This window comes from Cupressus sempervirens, chromosome 2 (assembly GCF_028749045.1).
Source record: "Cupressus sempervirens isolate cs-2001-9-10 chromosome 2, ASM2874904v1, whole genome shotgun sequence".
NCBI classification, from domain to species: domain Eukaryota; kingdom Viridiplantae; phylum Streptophyta; class Pinopsida; order Cupressales; family Cupressaceae; genus Cupressus; species Cupressus sempervirens.
Window position 1 is genome coordinate 409,489,216 of NC_143119.1, and position 17,119 is coordinate 409,506,334.

At 35.2% G+C, this 17,119-nt stretch overlaps 2 protein-coding genes and 2 long non-coding RNA genes across 9 annotated transcripts in view; 3 read left to right on the top strand and 1 right to left on the bottom strand.

Annotated features, from left to right (window-relative positions):
* Positions 1 to 17,119, bottom strand: part of LOC149572842 (DExH-box ATP-dependent RNA helicase DExH7, chloroplastic-like) — a 356,903-nt gene that overhangs the window by 140,374 nt on the left and 199,410 nt on the right. For all 5 annotated transcript variants that reach the window (XR_016359987.1, XM_089813915.1, XM_089813917.1 and 2 more), the window contains exons 21-22: positions 1,761 to 1,913; positions 1,300 to 1,404 (exon numbers count right to left, since the gene is read on the bottom strand). Coding sequence is in view for 4 of the 5 variants with exons in the window: in XM_089813915.1 (XP_089670041.1) it covers positions 1,300 to 1,404; positions 1,761 to 1,913 (258 nt within the window). In the remaining variant the exon portion in view is untranslated. The remainder of the gene's footprint in view (positions 1 to 1,299; positions 1,405 to 1,760; positions 1,914 to 17,119) is intronic.
* On the top strand, positions 7,555 to 8,684 carry LOC149572843 (uncharacterized). Of its 2 annotated transcripts, none has more exons than XM_089813918.1 (2): positions 7,555 to 7,690; positions 7,883 to 8,684. In XM_089813918.1, the coding sequence occupies exon 2, from the start codon at positions 7,912 to 7,914 to the stop codon at positions 8,530 to 8,532; it is 621 nt and encodes a 206-aa protein (XP_089670044.1). In that variant the 5' UTR covers positions 7,555 to 7,690; positions 7,883 to 7,911; the 3' UTR covers positions 8,533 to 8,684. The 2 variants fall into 2 exon arrangements, with proteins under 2 accessions (XP_089670044.1, XP_089670045.1); XM_089813919.1 differs by having other exon boundaries at positions 7,558 to 7,690; positions 7,880 to 8,684.
* On the top strand, positions 9,423 to 10,041 carry LOC149572844 (uncharacterized). Its single transcript, XR_016359988.1, has 2 exons — positions 9,423 to 9,614; positions 9,719 to 10,041. It is a non-coding gene; the product is annotated as an uncharacterized LOC149572844 (long non-coding RNA).
* Positions 9,970 to 10,479, top strand: LOC149572845 (uncharacterized). Its single transcript, XR_016359989.1, has 2 exons — positions 9,970 to 10,124; positions 10,260 to 10,479. It is a non-coding gene; the product is annotated as an uncharacterized LOC149572845 (long non-coding RNA).

Consider the following 17,119-nt stretch of genomic DNA (forward strand, 5'->3'; position numbering starts at 1 on the left):
GGAAACCACAAATAAAGTTGCTCCAAGTTCTTAAACAAAACTTGAAGATAGTATAGGAGCACAACATCAAAATGCTTTTACATGGAAATATTGGGATGTGAAATAGGGAGAGAAATTTTAGAATATCATGAGGATGTGAAAGAATCCTTGTAAATAGCACATCTGATAAACAACATGCAATACATAAGGTAATGAAGTTTGATGTGCAATCCAAGAGAATATGCAAGTCCCATGAGCAATCTAAATTGAAAGCAAATCATGCATTAAATATTAAAAAAGACTAACGCTCCTACTCAAGAATGGTAGACTGCTTTAAGTTAGTCTTATTAAAAATTGTATGTTGCTTCAATACCAAGTATTGTAAATATGGTTAACTCTTCATGTAATTGTGGGATATGTCATTTTTTTATAATATAACAATTTTTATTTGAATTGTCTTACTTGCAGTATAAAACACTGTCTATGCTTCTACGATCAACTGTGTAGGATTATTAGTGTCCTTATTACATATTATTTACCTTTATTAATTATATATATATAAAACATACATTAGACATAAAATAAATAGTGTTAAGAATCAAACCTGGTAATCAGTAAGTTAATTTTTCACTTTGGCGCAGATGCAGTAAAAGAGCTCAACAAACACTCAGCAATTTAATTTTGGTCATAAAACAATTTTCAATGTTGCCAAAAAAGTTGGCAGAAATCAAGTTTAGATGATACTGAAAACAGAAATTGGATGAATGAAAACAAAAAGGCCTAAATAACCTTTAATCTATCATTTTACAAAGTGTTTATTTTGATGTATATTTTCCATCTAGACTCACCGAGTCTAACAAACAACATGTCAGTCCTACTGCCTTGATTGGGCAACTTTGCAAGTTGAGGTTGCACACACATACAGATTATATTAATCTGCATACATAAATACACAAACATACATATAGGTAACTGTAAATTTCAAGAGCAGCTTTGTAGATGTAATGTATATGTGTACAAACACATGCATATATATGTGTGTATATATGGCTGCATATATGTATGTATGTATCTGTATATGTACATATATATGTATACATGTGTGGGTATGTTTATGTGTATGTGTCTGTTACATCACGATCTTCCAGAAAGAAAAAACTAATATCGTAATTCTTATTTGCAATAAATATCAGATGGCCCAGATTTTGGGGAAAATATAATATACATTTCTTTTGTTGGTTTGTTTTATACTTTTTCTCTAAAGCCAAAATTTTGAAACCACTTGAACACAAGAAAACTTAAAACACAAAACTAATTTACCCTTTGGGGGTCATATCTGTTTTCTTTGTGCTTGCCACAATCAATGACATAAACAACATCATCTATAGTGATGGAGGTCTCTGCAATATTTGTCGCAACCACAATCTGCAAGATTGTAAATTCATTAGCAGTGAATAAATACACTGTACAAAAGTAAAATATCTTCTTTATAAATAGAATTAAAAACAACACAAATAAAATAGGTGCAAAACATTGCATTAATACAATCATTTTAGGAAAGCAAGCATATTGGAGAATAACTGTCATAAGCTAAATATGTAGCAGTGTTGCTGGTAAAAATGATGTAGGTAGCTGACTAATAAAAAGAAAATTAGATATACAACTATGGTTTTCCTACTGACAGCAGATACATCAGCAATTTTTTTAAGATAATCTAAATACCCAGCTTTGGGACAATTTTGTTTAGTCTACTGAGGAAATTGAAGTTTCATAAGACATACCTTCCGTCTATTTTCTGGTGGACTCAAAAACACTTTTCTCTGTTCACTTGCAACTATGGATGAGTACAATGGAAGAAGCCACTCTGATGCTTCACCAGAAAACTGGTGTGAAACGGCTAAGCGATCCAGTAACATTTGAATTTCAGCCATGCCCTTCAAAATATTGGTTTGATTAATCAGAAAACAAAGAGAACAATCTCCAAATAAGTGAATAAAAAAACATATCATTGAACAGACCAGCTTTAATGTATCTCCATATCACTATGAAAAGAATGACAAAAAGCAACCTTTGCATGAACAAGAAGACAATGACTCACCATGGAACTACATATAACATAACTTTAAATAGTTGCATTCTTCAAGAAAGAAAAATGGAGAACTCATTAAAAAAGGAACTGTTGGTCCTATAGATTTGTCAGTAAGCTTGAGACATGAAATTCTATGACCAATCTACAACATGTGCTAAAATTGATACTATTTGCAGGGATAATCTCCCTCCTACATATGGTCTGCTTCTTGCCAGTTTAAGGCAAGTCTACCTGGCCTGGGACCTACACATGGACGTGAATAACTGAAGTCTAAAATCCTTGAATAGTTGTTGCCATAGCAACAAAAAGCATTTTTGGGAAGACATTGACAAACCAAAAATATAAGACCCTCTTAAAAAACGAGAAAAAATCAGTTGCAAAGAAAACAATTATAGAAAAAGAGAAGAGTATTTTCTCTAAAACATAAGGGCAGCGAGCGAAAATAGAGTTTTAACCTATGAATTGTGGAAAATGTATTTTTGCTGTTCAAGGATGTTTTATTACATATAAGCTACTTTGTTACCATTCAGAATTATTTCATGGTGTACTATGTATATATTGCTCATATAGTAAATTGTAGGTCTTTGTCAAGGAAAAAAATTATATATATATTTACTTAGTTACTGATTCGTGAAACAAATCTGATTTGGGCACGTGAATCGGATCTGTGGATTCGTGATTTTTTTTTCCCAATTATGATTTGTAGAGGATTCAAGTATACTCATATATATAAATATATAAATATGCATTCTATATACTAAAAAATAAGAGAGATATACATAATTCTAAAACTAAATCATTTCAAAGTATGAATCTATGATTCTAAATCATTTCATGGTATGACTCTATGGATTAAATCCATAATGATTATAAGAAAATAATCGAGAAAAAAAAACTCAAAAAAGAATTCAAAAAAAAAAATCGGACGAATCCAGCCACATATCCGGATCTAACCTCTAGAGAGACAAATCTGGTAACTAAGTATATTTTTAATACATATATTTATATAAAAAATTACATATGGATAAAACAAAACATTCTTAATTGGAACAAAGTACATTTCAAAAACATATTCAAAGAAAAATTAGATAACGAAGAACAGTTCAAAATTTTAAATGAAGAAATCATAACATATGGAATGGACCATGACAAATATATAAAAGAAAAAGAGCTATTAGGAAAACAAGCAGTCATTTTGGAAAAAGAAGAAATATTCTGGAAACAAAAATCAAGGGAAATATGGCTGGAGGAAGGAGACCACAACACTAAATTTTCCTAAAATAGTATTTTAAATAACAGGAATATAAATACAATAACCAAAATTTAAAAATATACAAGGAGGCCTTATAGAAGATCCAAACAAAATATCAGAAGTTTTCGTAGATTATTTCAAAGAAATTCTAAACAACACAAATTCCTCAAACTTGAAAGCTCAAAATGAAATGCTCAACACAATCCCTAAAATACTAACAAAAGAAGAAAACAAAATGCTAAATACACCAATATCAATAGAGGAAGTCAAAACTGCCCCATTCAAAATGCTTCTAGAAAAGTCTCCGGGTCCAGATGGCTTTCAGGCCTTCTTTCAGAAGTGTTGGGATATAATTGGAGAAGAGTTGTGGAAAGCCATCAAAGCAACTAGAAATTCAGGGATGCTCCTAACTGAAATCAACCATACATTTTTAGCCCTCATACCAAAAAAGGAAAACTGTGAGGAACGTGCCACTTTAGGCCTATTGCTTTGTGCAATACCACATATAAATTACCATCGAAAATCCTAGCAATGAGGATGAAAATAATCCTTCCAAAAATCATATAAAAAGAGCAAACTGGCTTTATCCCAGGTAGATCAATTTTAGATGGAATAATCATCATCTAGGAAACTATACACTCAGCACAAAATAACAAAGAAGAATAAATGTTGGTTAAATTAGATATCCAAAAGACATACAATCTGGTCAATTGGAGGTTTTTATGTAAAACCATAGAATATTTTGGCTTTTCTCAACAATGGATAAATCTAATATTTAATTGTATAGCTACACCAAAGATATCTATACTAGTGAATGGCACTCTAAAAAGTTTTTTTAATATCACCAAAGGCATTCGCCAAGGAGATCCCATCTCACCCTTTCTCTTCATCATCATGGCGGAAGCCTTCGGAAGAAGTATCCAAAGAGCACAATTAGAAGGTAAGATTAAAGGAATCACTGTGACAAAATAAATTGCCAACATAACTCATCAGCAATTTGTAGATGACACCATTCTACCCAGGAAAAGTACAATTGAAGAAGCACGAAATTTGAAAGCAATCCTACAATGATATATGGAAGCTCCAGGACAAAAGGTTAATGTGGATAAATCTGAGATCTTCTTTATTAATACCAAACTAGAACTTGAGAAGGAGATTTGTAACATCATGGGGTATCAGAAAAGAACCTTCCCATGTAAATATCTTGGAGTCCATTTAGAAAAAACCAAAAACTCCAAATCATGGGAAACTACACTCGATAAAATTGATAAACAAATTAAAAGTTGGAAAGGCAAATGGCTCTCCAAAGCAGGCCATCACACAAAAATCCAAGCTGTCCTCTCATCTATCCCCACATATGAATTATCATATTTACCGTTACGTAAAAGCATAAACAAAAAAAATAGAATCTAAACTCAAGAATTCTTTTTGGAGCAGAATTGAGGAGGTCAAAAAGAAATCTCTCATAAGATGGGAAACTATCTATAAACCAAAACAGTTAGGAGGATTAGGAATTAAAAACTTACATTGGTAGAACCAAGCCTTTCGAGCAAAGTTAGTATGGAGGATATTCTAGGAAAAAGAGAGCAAATGGGCAAAGATACTATACCACAAATATCTCAACGAAGAAGATCCAATATCACTATTCATAACTAAGGATCTTCCTAAGGGTTCACACATATGGAATTTTATGTGCAAAAGCCGTCACCTTATAAGCAACAACTTAACATGGGACATAGGCAAAGGCAATAATGTCTTATTTTGGGAAGATTCATGGGACGAGCATCCTCTGCCGGATAGATGTAACCTTTCTATAAACATTAAAAACACCTTAATTGAAGCATGGGGATCCACCCTTAGTGATTATAGGACTAGGAAAATTATTAATGGGGAAGAAACATTCGAGTGGAAGTTCATTCACAATGTCAATCTTCCCTTGTCAGAGAACGAAGAATTTAAAGCCTTCCTGAGAAGGCCGCTAATACATAAAGACTAACAAGACTAACTGATTTGGGGAATCTCCAATGATGGGAAATATAGCATTAGAAAGGGATACAACCTCCTACTCAACTCCTAGAAATGGGAAACAACCAACTTACCATTGAAACTATGTTGGGATCAAGCCTGTCTTCCCAAAGAAGGAATCTTTTTATGGGCTGCGATATAAAAAAGAATACTAACAACAAATATTTTCACAAAAATGGGATACGAAGGCCCATCCAGATGCATACTATATCAAAATCAGTAGAACATTTACCATATCAATGTCCCTTTACCAAGAAATGTTGGGAATGGCTCCTTCATAAACTTAATTGGCAAACTCCTCTCCCTAAAACTCTCTTAAATCACCTACTCAGCTGGCCCATCAAAGGGAACAATGTTTACAGCGAACTCTGGAACTTAGCACCATCTATTTTACTATGGAAAATCTGGAAAGAAAGCAACAGAACAATTTTCCAAGATTCAGCATTAGAACTTCCCTCTCTCCTCAATAAAATTGAGGTATGTATCACAGAAGTTATGAATAGTGACCTCAGGAAAACTCCTAGAGAAGAAGGATCCTTCTCTAGTTGGGATGCAGAGATCAAAAAGAAATGGCCATTATTTATAAATCCATCTTTATAATCACGTCCACAAAGAATGTGGGAACCACCTCCAAAGAGTTGGGCAAAGCTCAACTTTGATGGAGCCTCAAGAGGCAACCCAAGAGCAGCAGGATTAGGATGTATTATAACTCGAAATGACGAAGAATGGCTCACTAAAAGAGCAAAACCAATTGGCATCTTAACTAACAACATGGTGGAGTGGGAAGCTCTTAAGGAAGGCTTAAAATTAAGCCATGAGATACAAATCAAGAAACTAATTATTGAAGGTGACTCGCAAATCATTTTGAATGCACTCAGAAAACAAGAAACACCAAATTGGAGAGTTAACTCCAATCTAGAACCTATTTTGAAATTAGTTTACTCATTTCAAATAGTAATTATACAACATATTTATAGAGAAGGAAACACGATAGTGACAAAATTGCAAACTTAGGAGCAGATGGTATTAATATAACCTCTAAAAAAACACATATGTTTGCCTAGGTACATTCTCTTAGTTAGGTCTATTCTCACTCCCTCCCCTCTCGTCTTAATACTTTCTCATCCTTTATAAAATTAAACTATCATTTATAACTAGGACATTTTTAGAAAAGTTATGGGTATTTATATCTCAGTAAATCTCACATGAATTAACCAAATTCAACTATAAAATTATACCTAATGGTAAAGAAGGTTTATATATCCTAACAATCACATATCACATCAAGAAATTACTTAGGGAAAACAAAAGTCAAGTAAACAGGAAAAATCAAATCTGATGATATATTTTTCTAACAGCACTAATGGTTTGTATGAGCTTCAATTCATGTTAGCAGGGAAGGAAGGAGTAATCAGGATATCTAGAATTGCTACTGTATAGTGTTTCTCAAGGTTAAACGAAATGATGTTCAAACCATCAAAACTCCCATATCCTATACAATAAAAGAAAAAGGCTTCTAAACAAAGATTGTTATAATTTTCAATATGCAGATGTGAAATTTATCAATGTAATTATATATAATACAGAAGAATTTTGTATATATCGGTGACTCAGTATGTCCCTTTTAATCATGTAATGATAAAGGAGGTCCTGGTCAAGATTGGAGGTTTTCTTCTCCGTTCTTTCCTACTAGTGCCCATTTGAACAGAGCTACCTATTTTACTTTTATTTGTTTAATACAATTTATAAGGTTTCGGCCGTTTATCGATCAAAAATAATAATAATTTACATATATTAATTATAGATTAATATAGATATTAAAAATATTAATTATATAACAAAACTTGAATATATACATTATCAGTTTTTACCAGAGTAACGAGAATCGCCATAAAATAGCCTGAATCGGCGATTCGGCGATTAGATTCAGCAATGGCGATTTTTTTGGAGTCGGAAATCGCCACTGCCGATTTCTTCAAGTGAATCGCCTGAATCGCCGATTCAGGTGATTCAGGCAAAAAATCGCATGAATCGCCTGGAAAAATCGGCAAGAATCGCCCGCGGCCAATAAAGTATAGAGTTGTAAAATTTAAAAAAATTGCTTGTTTTTTTTACTTTGTTTTTGACCTATTCTCTTTGTTATAACCATAAAGGGCCTTCTATTTGTTTAACATGAGTAGAAGAGAGGAAAAGTGAGAGAGAAGAAGAGAAAAGAAAAGCCATAGGTTTCTAACCGGCAAGAAGAAAGAGCACAAAAGAGATCAGCAATCCATTTGGGGAGGCCATCAATTGCATTGGGAGCATTAGGGAGCCAATCTCAACACTCCTCAACTCATTTGCAAGAGGTAAGTGCTCTTTTTTTTTTTGCATGTTAGTGTATTATGCATTTTTTGTTAAATTTTTATAGTTTTCAAGATTTTTAGTTTAGATCTTGAATGTTCTTTATTTTTACTAAGTTGCAAACTAGGGTTTGTTGTTTTGTAGCTTTTATTAGCTTCAAACTTTGATATTTTACATATAAATTTTTATTGCAGCAGCCTTTGCTTTCATTTTTTGCAAATTCGCAATGGGTAGAAAAGATGAATGTTGGAAATATAACGAAGAGTTTCCTGGAAGAACCAAATATCAAACTAAATGTATTTTTTGTAAAGAAAAAATAACTTCTGGGGATATTTATAGATTGAAATACCACATTGCTGCTATACCTGGACACGATGTTACAATTTGCACTCACCAAACTCCTGAGGCAAAATGCACTTGCTTAATGGCATTAGAAAAAATTGAAAAAGACAAAGCCAATAGGAAAATGCAACTTGAAGGGTTAAGGGGTATTGGCTCCCATGTTCCCGCATCCGCATCTGCAGCCGCATCCACATCTGCATCTGCATTAGCTTCTGCATCTGTAGGTTGTGTTGGAGAGGGTTCTTCTAGGCCTCCTTTTTATCCTAGTTCTTCTGCTCGTGCTAGTGCTAGTCGGTCACATACTGAGACAGAGTCCCACACCAACCTATTGCAGCCTAGAGTGTGGAAAAACAGAATGGATAGTTACTTTGTGCCCCGCACTACTCCTGGTTCCCAACCCACGCTTGAGGGCATGGGTTTGAACAAGGAAATTCATGATGCTGCCAGAAAGGAGATATGCAAATTTTGGTACTTTTGCAACATTCCATTTATTGCAGCCAGGTAATTGATTCTTTTTTCGTTGTTTTCTTTAAAGTTAAAATTAAAAGTAAAAGTAAAACTTTAATTATATTTACTTGTTTTATAATTTGTCTTTGACATCTAAATTTTTATTTGTGACAGGGCTCCTTATTGGCAGAACATGATAGACGCGGTTGCTATTTGTGGCCCGGGGTTTAAAGCCCCAACTGAGGCTGAGTTGAGCGGATACCTCTTGGATGAGATGGTAGAGGACATGAGGGCTGAGCTCGAGGAGAACCGAAAGGAGTGGATTGCAAAGGGTTGCACCATCATGACTGATGGTTGGACAGATAGGAGGAATAGAACACTCCTCAATTTTCTTGTATCCTGTGGAGGTAATTGATCATTCTACTTTCCTACATACATAATTGTAAATTTTGATTTGTTGAATGCTAATTTGTTGATGATCCATTTAATTTTAATATTCTAATTCGTTGTTTTGTTACTTGTAGGATATACCACGTTCATCAAATCCATTGATGCTTCCGCACATGTAAAAAATGCCACATACTTATGTGAGGCTATTGAGGAAGTCATAGCAGAGGTGGGAGAACAAAATGTGATCCAGGTGGTGACGGATAATGCAGCAAGTTATGTTGCTGCAGGTAAACTTTTAACTTTTCAAGTTTTGAAAATAAATTTATTTGAATTTTGAAATTTGAATTTCTAATTGACTTAAAATTGTTGTAAGTAAACTTTTGATGGAGAGGCACCCCACCATATTTTGGTCCCCTTGTGCGGCACATTGCATTGACCTCATGTTGGAGGAAATTGGCAAACTTGAGTTTGTCAAGTCATGTGTGGAAAGGGCAAAAAACATATGCAAATTCATTTATAATCATTCATTTGTCCTTAGCACAATGAGGAAGTACACAGAAGGCAAAGAGTTAGGTCGCCCAGGTATCACGAGGTTAGTCCTTGTTGACATCAAGGGATGAATTGAGGAGCATGTTTGTTGGGCGGGAGTGGATTTCCTCTTCCTATGCTACGACCACTGTAGGGATAGATGTGGCGGATTGCATATTTGATGAGGATGGTTTTTGGAAACCCGCTAGAGAAATCCTGCAGGTAAATTTATTGCAATTTAACATTTAGTATTTTATTTTTACTTTAAGTTATATTATTTTATATTTAAGTTTTGACTCAAGTTTTTTGTTTTACTTTATATGTAGGTCACTGAGCCCCTTGTAGCTTTGCTACGAACTGCTGATGGGGAGAAGCCCTCTATGGGCTACATTTATGAGGGCATGGATAGGGCCAAGGAGGCCATCAGAGCCCAATATGCAGGAGTGCAGGAGAGGTATGGCCCTATTTGGGACATCATCGATAGGAGATGGCAGAATTAGCTCCATCGAGCCATCCATGCAGCAGCTTACTTTCTGAATCCAGCATATCGTTTCTGTCCTGAGTTCAAGGCGGATGCGGAGGTTCTCACTAGCTTATACACAGTGATTCAGAGGTTGAGTAGCGATGAAGATAGCGCTGCTGCGATTGTTGAGCTAGACCAGTTCAACAATAAAGAGGGGCCACTTTTCTCTAGCAGGATGGCCATAAATGCTCAGACAACACTACAGCCAGGTAAAAATTAAATAATATATTCAATGTTCATGAATCTAGATTCTAATCTTAAAGTTGATTATGTAATTTTAGAGTTAACTTGTAATTTGTAAATGAGACTAATTGTTTCTATTTTCAATTTTTCCCTTATTGCAGATAGATGGTGGCAAATGTTTGGGGCCACAACCCCAAAACTTCAAAAAATTGCCATTCATATTCTGAGTCAGCCAAGCAGCGCTTCTGGATGTGAGCGCAGTTGGTCCATGTTCGAGCACATCCATTCGAAGAGGAGAAATAGGTTGACAGTGCAGAAGTTGAATGATATTGTCTTTGTTCATTACAACCTCCGTCTTAGGATCAGATAGATTTTGGGCACTGACTCCTCTCCGATCATTCTAGAGGAGATTGATCCAGAATCAGAGTGGCTCACAGAGGTTGTGGATCCAGTCTTCACTGAGGAAGACCGTGTGTGGGTTGACCAGGTGGATATAGAGGCTGAGGCAGCTAGAGCACGTTCTTCAGGCATTGGTAGACGCACACGTGCACGCACAGGCACAGGCCCTAGCGACGTTCATGAGCCCATCTTACATGCGGGAGATATGGCTCGGCAGTCCTCTAGGACCTACATTAGATGCCTTGCTACTAGGCAGACTAGATACTCAGAGGCTGAGGCTGAGGCTGCAGCCGAGCTTCAGGATGATGTTGAGGATGATGATGATGACTATGAGTCTGAGGCTTGAGCTGGAGCCTTGTTTTTATATTTTGTTTACAGATATTGATACTGAATCATTGATATACATATGTTTCAAACTTTCATGGATCTTCATCTTAGATTCTTACATACATTTATGATTTGATGTCTTATGGATCATCTTACATACATTCTATGATTTAAATCATTGTGATCATTTGATTTCTATTTACTTCAGCTAGCCTACAATTTACATTTTAGATAACATAGTTACATATGTGATGGATTTTATGTTCCATGTTTATGTATGTTAAGTTTTAACTTCTATTTGATGATGTTATAGTGTGTTTAAGTTATATTCAATAAAGGGTGCATGAAATAAGTTTTAAATTGTTAAAATCTTTAAATTTAAAGGGTTTTTTCAAATTTGCCGATTCATCGCCGATTCATTGCCGATTCACGATTCGATTCGGCCTTGCCGATTCCGATCCGATTCCGATTCTTGTTACTTTGGTTTTTACATTATCAACTTATAATAATTATATAGCTATTTTTTAAACGGGTAATGAGCCAAAGCCAAGATTATTTGCTGAAATTTATCATTATTATTTGTTAAGCTCAAGTAGATTTAAACTGAAGACCTCCTAGATAAGAGGTTCACAACTTACCATTGGGCCATAGGTTGTTGCCTAATTTATTCTGTTACTTTCAGTATATGTTAATAATCTACAATAGTTTAAATTTTAAAACTACTTCATAATTTTAATGGTAAATCTTAGGGCTTTTCTCCTTCCCATTTGAATAGTTAAAAGATTTAAATAAGTGTATAATACTCATTATACCTATTCGCATCAAAATCCATTGGCAAGACATGCAAAGAGCTTGGGTAAAATTGAAGTCATGATTTCGGGAAGATTTGTCATATGCTACAACACTATCTCACATGCCCCTCACATTTTAGAATGATTGAAGCTCTTCCAAATTCAGGTGATGACTACCATTGCTCAACCTGCTCCTCTTTTTATGGTTTTCATGAGGTCAAGAAGATAACTAAGGGAAAAATAACACATTGCTAACATGCCAATTCCATGGTGAGTTTGAATCTGTCATGGAATCAGACCTAACTGAACGCTTCAACTTTCAATAATCTAGTGAGTTTTCCAAGGATTTTGTGGATTTGCAATAACTTCACCTTTTTGTGCTATTTTTTGGAGATTTTAACATGATTTAAACATGAAATACTATCAAAATTCAGGTCAACAATGTTTTCATAGATCAGGATTTTCTTTTGGAGGGAATTGCCTGGCTAGACAAGGTATTATAATGATTCTTTGCAGATTATTACTTCAGTGGTTGTTGTCCCTGGACTTTCAGCTGTGGTGATCTGACTTTTTGGGCCAGGCTCAGCCCTAGGCTTTCTTGCACAAATTCACCTGTTTGGGTTTTAACTGGGTCATACAAAAGAATTTTCTTTATTGCATCAACCTTTGCTGCTGTTACTGGCTATTTCTCACCACACGCACAATGTATTCACCACAGCATCTACGCTGCCAAACTATTAGTTGTGATAAGAAAAAAATAATCATAATTCTAAAATACGAAGAGCTTTTCGTAAAATTGGCACCATTAGCTGCCAGTGGAAATGCTATTTGTATTACTACCAGTAGTCCATGATCTGATTGATCATGAATACCATTTATAAAATGAGGAAAATGAATCCATGGTTTATGGGATATGGGGAAAAGATAGCAAAGGAAATGATAAAGGTAAAAAAAATTGAACAGTTTTTCATTCCGTTGGCCGTCTGTTTTTCAGTTTTCCAACTCAGACAACTTTGCACTGAGGGTGCATAAGTCCATGCTCGATGCTCACAAAGTACTGGCAGCAAAAACACACTACCCAACACTTGACTTGCAACTCTTTGGGTGAGTCACTTGTATTTCTTAATGAGACATGAACCTCCATAAGTTTTTCATCTAAGTTTCAAACACGCAAAGTAAGCACAAAGTTCTAGATTATGCAATTTTTTTTGCCCAAAGTGGAGTTCACAAAGAAATTCTCTAAGTTGATTTGCATAATGAATTGGCTATTTTTGTAATAAAATATATACTGTAGTAAGCAACAATACTCATATTGTGCCCATCATTGGAAGTACAGTTGACATAGATGGAAGCGCAGCTGACGATGTATGATGAAAATGGGAGGATGCTTGACAATAGAAGAACAACTGGAAATGGATAAAAAGAAGCAAAGGAGGCAAAGAATTGAAATACAAACAACAATGGAAGTGCAAGCACAAATGTAAGTGCAACAAAATAATAATGTGACAAATAATGGAAATGTAGCCAGCAATTGAGCTATGGTTAACAATAAGGACCATATAAATATTCAAAGGTGTTTCACATACCATTACCTCACCCTTTTTTCCTCATTCTTTCCATTCTATCCAAAAATATTAAAAGAAAAATTAAAAAAATTTAGAACTTTAAGTCCAGATAACTATGCCACCACAACTGCCATGAATTAACTCTATTTCTAGTATTTGAATGTCAATCTGTACAGTTCACTGCAAGATTTTACATGAAGTTTATAATTTGTTCTGAAAGGCCTGCCAAACTAACTTTATCTACTTTCACTCTTCTGTATGATATTGATCTTGAAGACTTGTCATAAGAAAAAGCATTTCATTACTCCCAAATTTTGTAATTGTTGCAATATTGAATTTGTGTAGTCTGCCCAGCAAGCATTATTTTTACCATAAGCCCATCCCATTTCACCATATAATACTCACACCTTGGCCACATCAAGATCTTGGTGATTAACAATGTGTTAAGGCTCATCCATCTCTATTGTGAAATTGTTAAATAATAAAAGAAAATTGAGGACATCATAACTGTATCAGAGTTGTGATCTTGCTAACTTGGATACACACCCAAAGGTGGGGGCCTCTTATCGTGACTCCATAAGTAGGAGAATTTATCATTTTTTTTCTCACACACAAAGCATTTGATGATGCATCGATGTGGATTGGCTCCGAGGTTATACCATCCTTTGTGGAATGTGTATTTTCCTTCTACAATAAATGGGAAATGTGGCTGCAAGTTGGATTACTTGCAGAGTTACCACATCCATGGGAGCCACGCACAAGATAGTGATAGTGGTTGCGTTACAGACACCTTTAGATGTTCTTATCTCCACAGTACAAGATAGATAAGAGTTCAATGGGTTTGGGACATTAGTGATGATGGGGTTAGCATTGCAATTTGGGCGACAATACTTGATTGGCTTCAACACTTTGCGCATGGTGAAGTTGAGTTTAGAGTTGGAGCAACAAAAGTTTGAGGGTGTTCTTCTTGGCAGGATTTTGTTTACAGTTTGGGATACTTCAAATGCATCAAGATTTCAAACAAAGATCACAGGCATTTTTTAGAAGTTTAAACAATGAAGAGTGCCTACAGTTTTTCCATTGATCCTCCTATGCATGATCCCTTCTAGAGACATAGTTTAGTTGCACATAGGTCGGCCACCGTGTTTGATAGCTCACTTTGCACAATTTTGGGAAGCAAGCTTTGTCATCCTTCTGAGTGGCTTCCCTATGAGATATTCACTCATGCAACATTTACAGTCAAATTAGATTTAATTTGGCAATATATGTCAATTATCTTAGTGATGATTTTATAGGAGCTAGTCAGTGATCATGAGGACAGTACACAGTTTTCAACTTAGGATCTGGGCGAATTGGTATTTTTTTGTTTCTGAGATTGCTTGGGGACAAGCAATTTTAGGAAGGGTAAACTATGATGTCCCCATTTTTGTGAGCATCAAAGCTGGGATTAGCCCATTTCTTGACCCTTGTAGGTTAATGGAGTTGTTCAGAGGGTCTAATTTGGACATCACGGAGCTTTTTAGGTGGAAGTTGTGAGCCCTCTACATCACCAGTTGAAGCATTGATATTATGAGGTTTTTGGTTTCATTTAGGTGGATGTTAGATAGGGACCCTTACTATTGTAAGGCATCCAGATTGACAATGGGAACAATAGGTTAGCATGTGACGAAGTTGAAATCCTTAAATAATGGTTATTAATGAAGATATGATATTTCATTATTATTGAAGTGTTACTTTGATTGTTAGTTCATCATCGTGACCCTCGTGAGCTGACAGTGTATTTTGAGTGTCCCTAAGATAGGCTTTCTATTTAGAGTAAGTCTATATTTGAGTGATTGCTATATTTGGTAGCGCAGTGGTGGCACAATTGGTTGGTCGTCATTTGCATTTGATTGAGCATAATATTCATGGACTTCATATTTATTAATTTATTTATGAGGCTTTCATTATTATAAAGGTACTTTATGTTATTCCATGTTATAATCTGAAGTTGTAAAGATGAAACCTCTTAAGTGAGAAGTGTGATCAAGAAGTTAAATTGTACAATGAAGTTATAAATATGACTCCATTTGTGAGAATTAATCATCCAATTATTGTTTATTGCTTTTGATATTTTGAGGGTTGAAGGTTGAGTTGTGCAATCAGTCCACTACTGAAGTATAGTGGATTTGGATTAAGTTTCTGGAATCAGAATCTGGTCTCTTCTCTTACTGTGATCACTATTGCTGAGGTGGATTTATGCTAAAGAAATTGGTACCTCGCAAATATGTTAAAGTGAGTGACTTGCTTCTGATTTTTGGACATTGGATATTTAGTATTTGGATGCCAAGTTCCCTGTTGATTAGCACCCCTGAAATCCTTGCTCATAGGCATCAATCCCCCTGCAAGAATTGGTGCATAACCATTTGAATTCAAACATTGTCCATACTGCTATATGTGCACATCTTTCTGTGATAATCTGGAAGGGGTTTTTGAGGGATTTAATTGCCCAACCTGCAGCCCATATTGTTGTCATTAGGGAAGTTGTCTCTGCTACTGTGTAAATGCCAATACTGGCATCATTTTGACTATTGATTACTCGTGCATCATGTTGGCATCATTGTGTAAACACCAGTACTACTAGCATGAGTTATTTTCTCTGGGCGCATGAGACATCTCAGGCTGTGACATGAGAGGCCAAGTGTAATCTCAAGCTGTGACATCTCACACTGTGACAGCACTGGAATATAAGAAGAATCATTACCTTGTTCACTACAACAATAAATTGGTTTGTAGTCGTCATCTTATTTGATGCAACGTGCCTCCTCATACAGGTTCCTTAGTTTGTAACTTAATTGAGCATATGATAATAAATTGTAGCTTGTTGCCAATTGTTTATAAATTCACGTAATTATTATGTGGTCTCTTTAGATGTTATTTCACCATTTTATTTATCAAAAAAAAAAAAATCATATATTTTTGGAAATAACACAAAATTCAAAAAAAAAGGAATGTTCATACTCTGAGTCAGCATTGCCCCAATGAGCCACCAGGGCTCTTTATAGTGGTAATAGAGTGATTTCTTGCCAGCCTACAGGGAATTGGGTTCAATGCATTATAGCTCATAGATTTATTCTGAGTAGACATTATACTCGCTAAGGTCACACTTCTCCACCTAGGAATGGAGATCCAGATATTCGGTTTAGTACTATGGGTGACAGGGGTGCTAGTGATTCAAGGGGTTCAACCAGTACTGGATATAAAAATGTTGGCATTGAGTCAGAGATTGACGCGGTGACTAGAGCACTTTTTAGAGACTTGGGAATTGGACAACAACATGTTACAGATGTAAAGGTATTCAAGATGATTCTGTCAGTTCACACAGGTCCTGCGTAGATGAGAAGTCTTGAGATGCTGACAGGTTTAGAGCAGAGGACAGCGTTGTTAATTCTGTAACTATGAAATCATTCTGATATGATTCTACAGATCATACAGATCTGAGAATGCATGATTAGAAATAAAGCCTATAAATAATTGTCTTCTCCTTTGGAGTTATCGGCATCTCCTTTGGGCAACATAGTTTAAAGGCTAACTAATAATTTTTTATTAGTTTAGATATTAACATGTCTCCTTGATTAGACGTTGATTATAAGAGAGCAGTTAAGGGCCAACCTAGAAGAGTCATGTCCTTTGTAAGGACATGCCTCTAGGGTGCAGTATAAACATAAGGTAGGTGTGAGGATAGAGAACATACAAGATACATTAAAGTCTGCTTCTGTTCATTACTGCCTTGTACGATTTTCTGCAGAAGGGTAAGAACATTTTAGAATAGGTATTATACTATAAGTATCACTTCCATATACAGGTTCATATTTACAAGACTCTCTTAAGCACATAGAAAGGCATTATATCAGTCTGATTAAAGAAGTTGCAGAAACTTTACATGGTATTAGAGCCTAG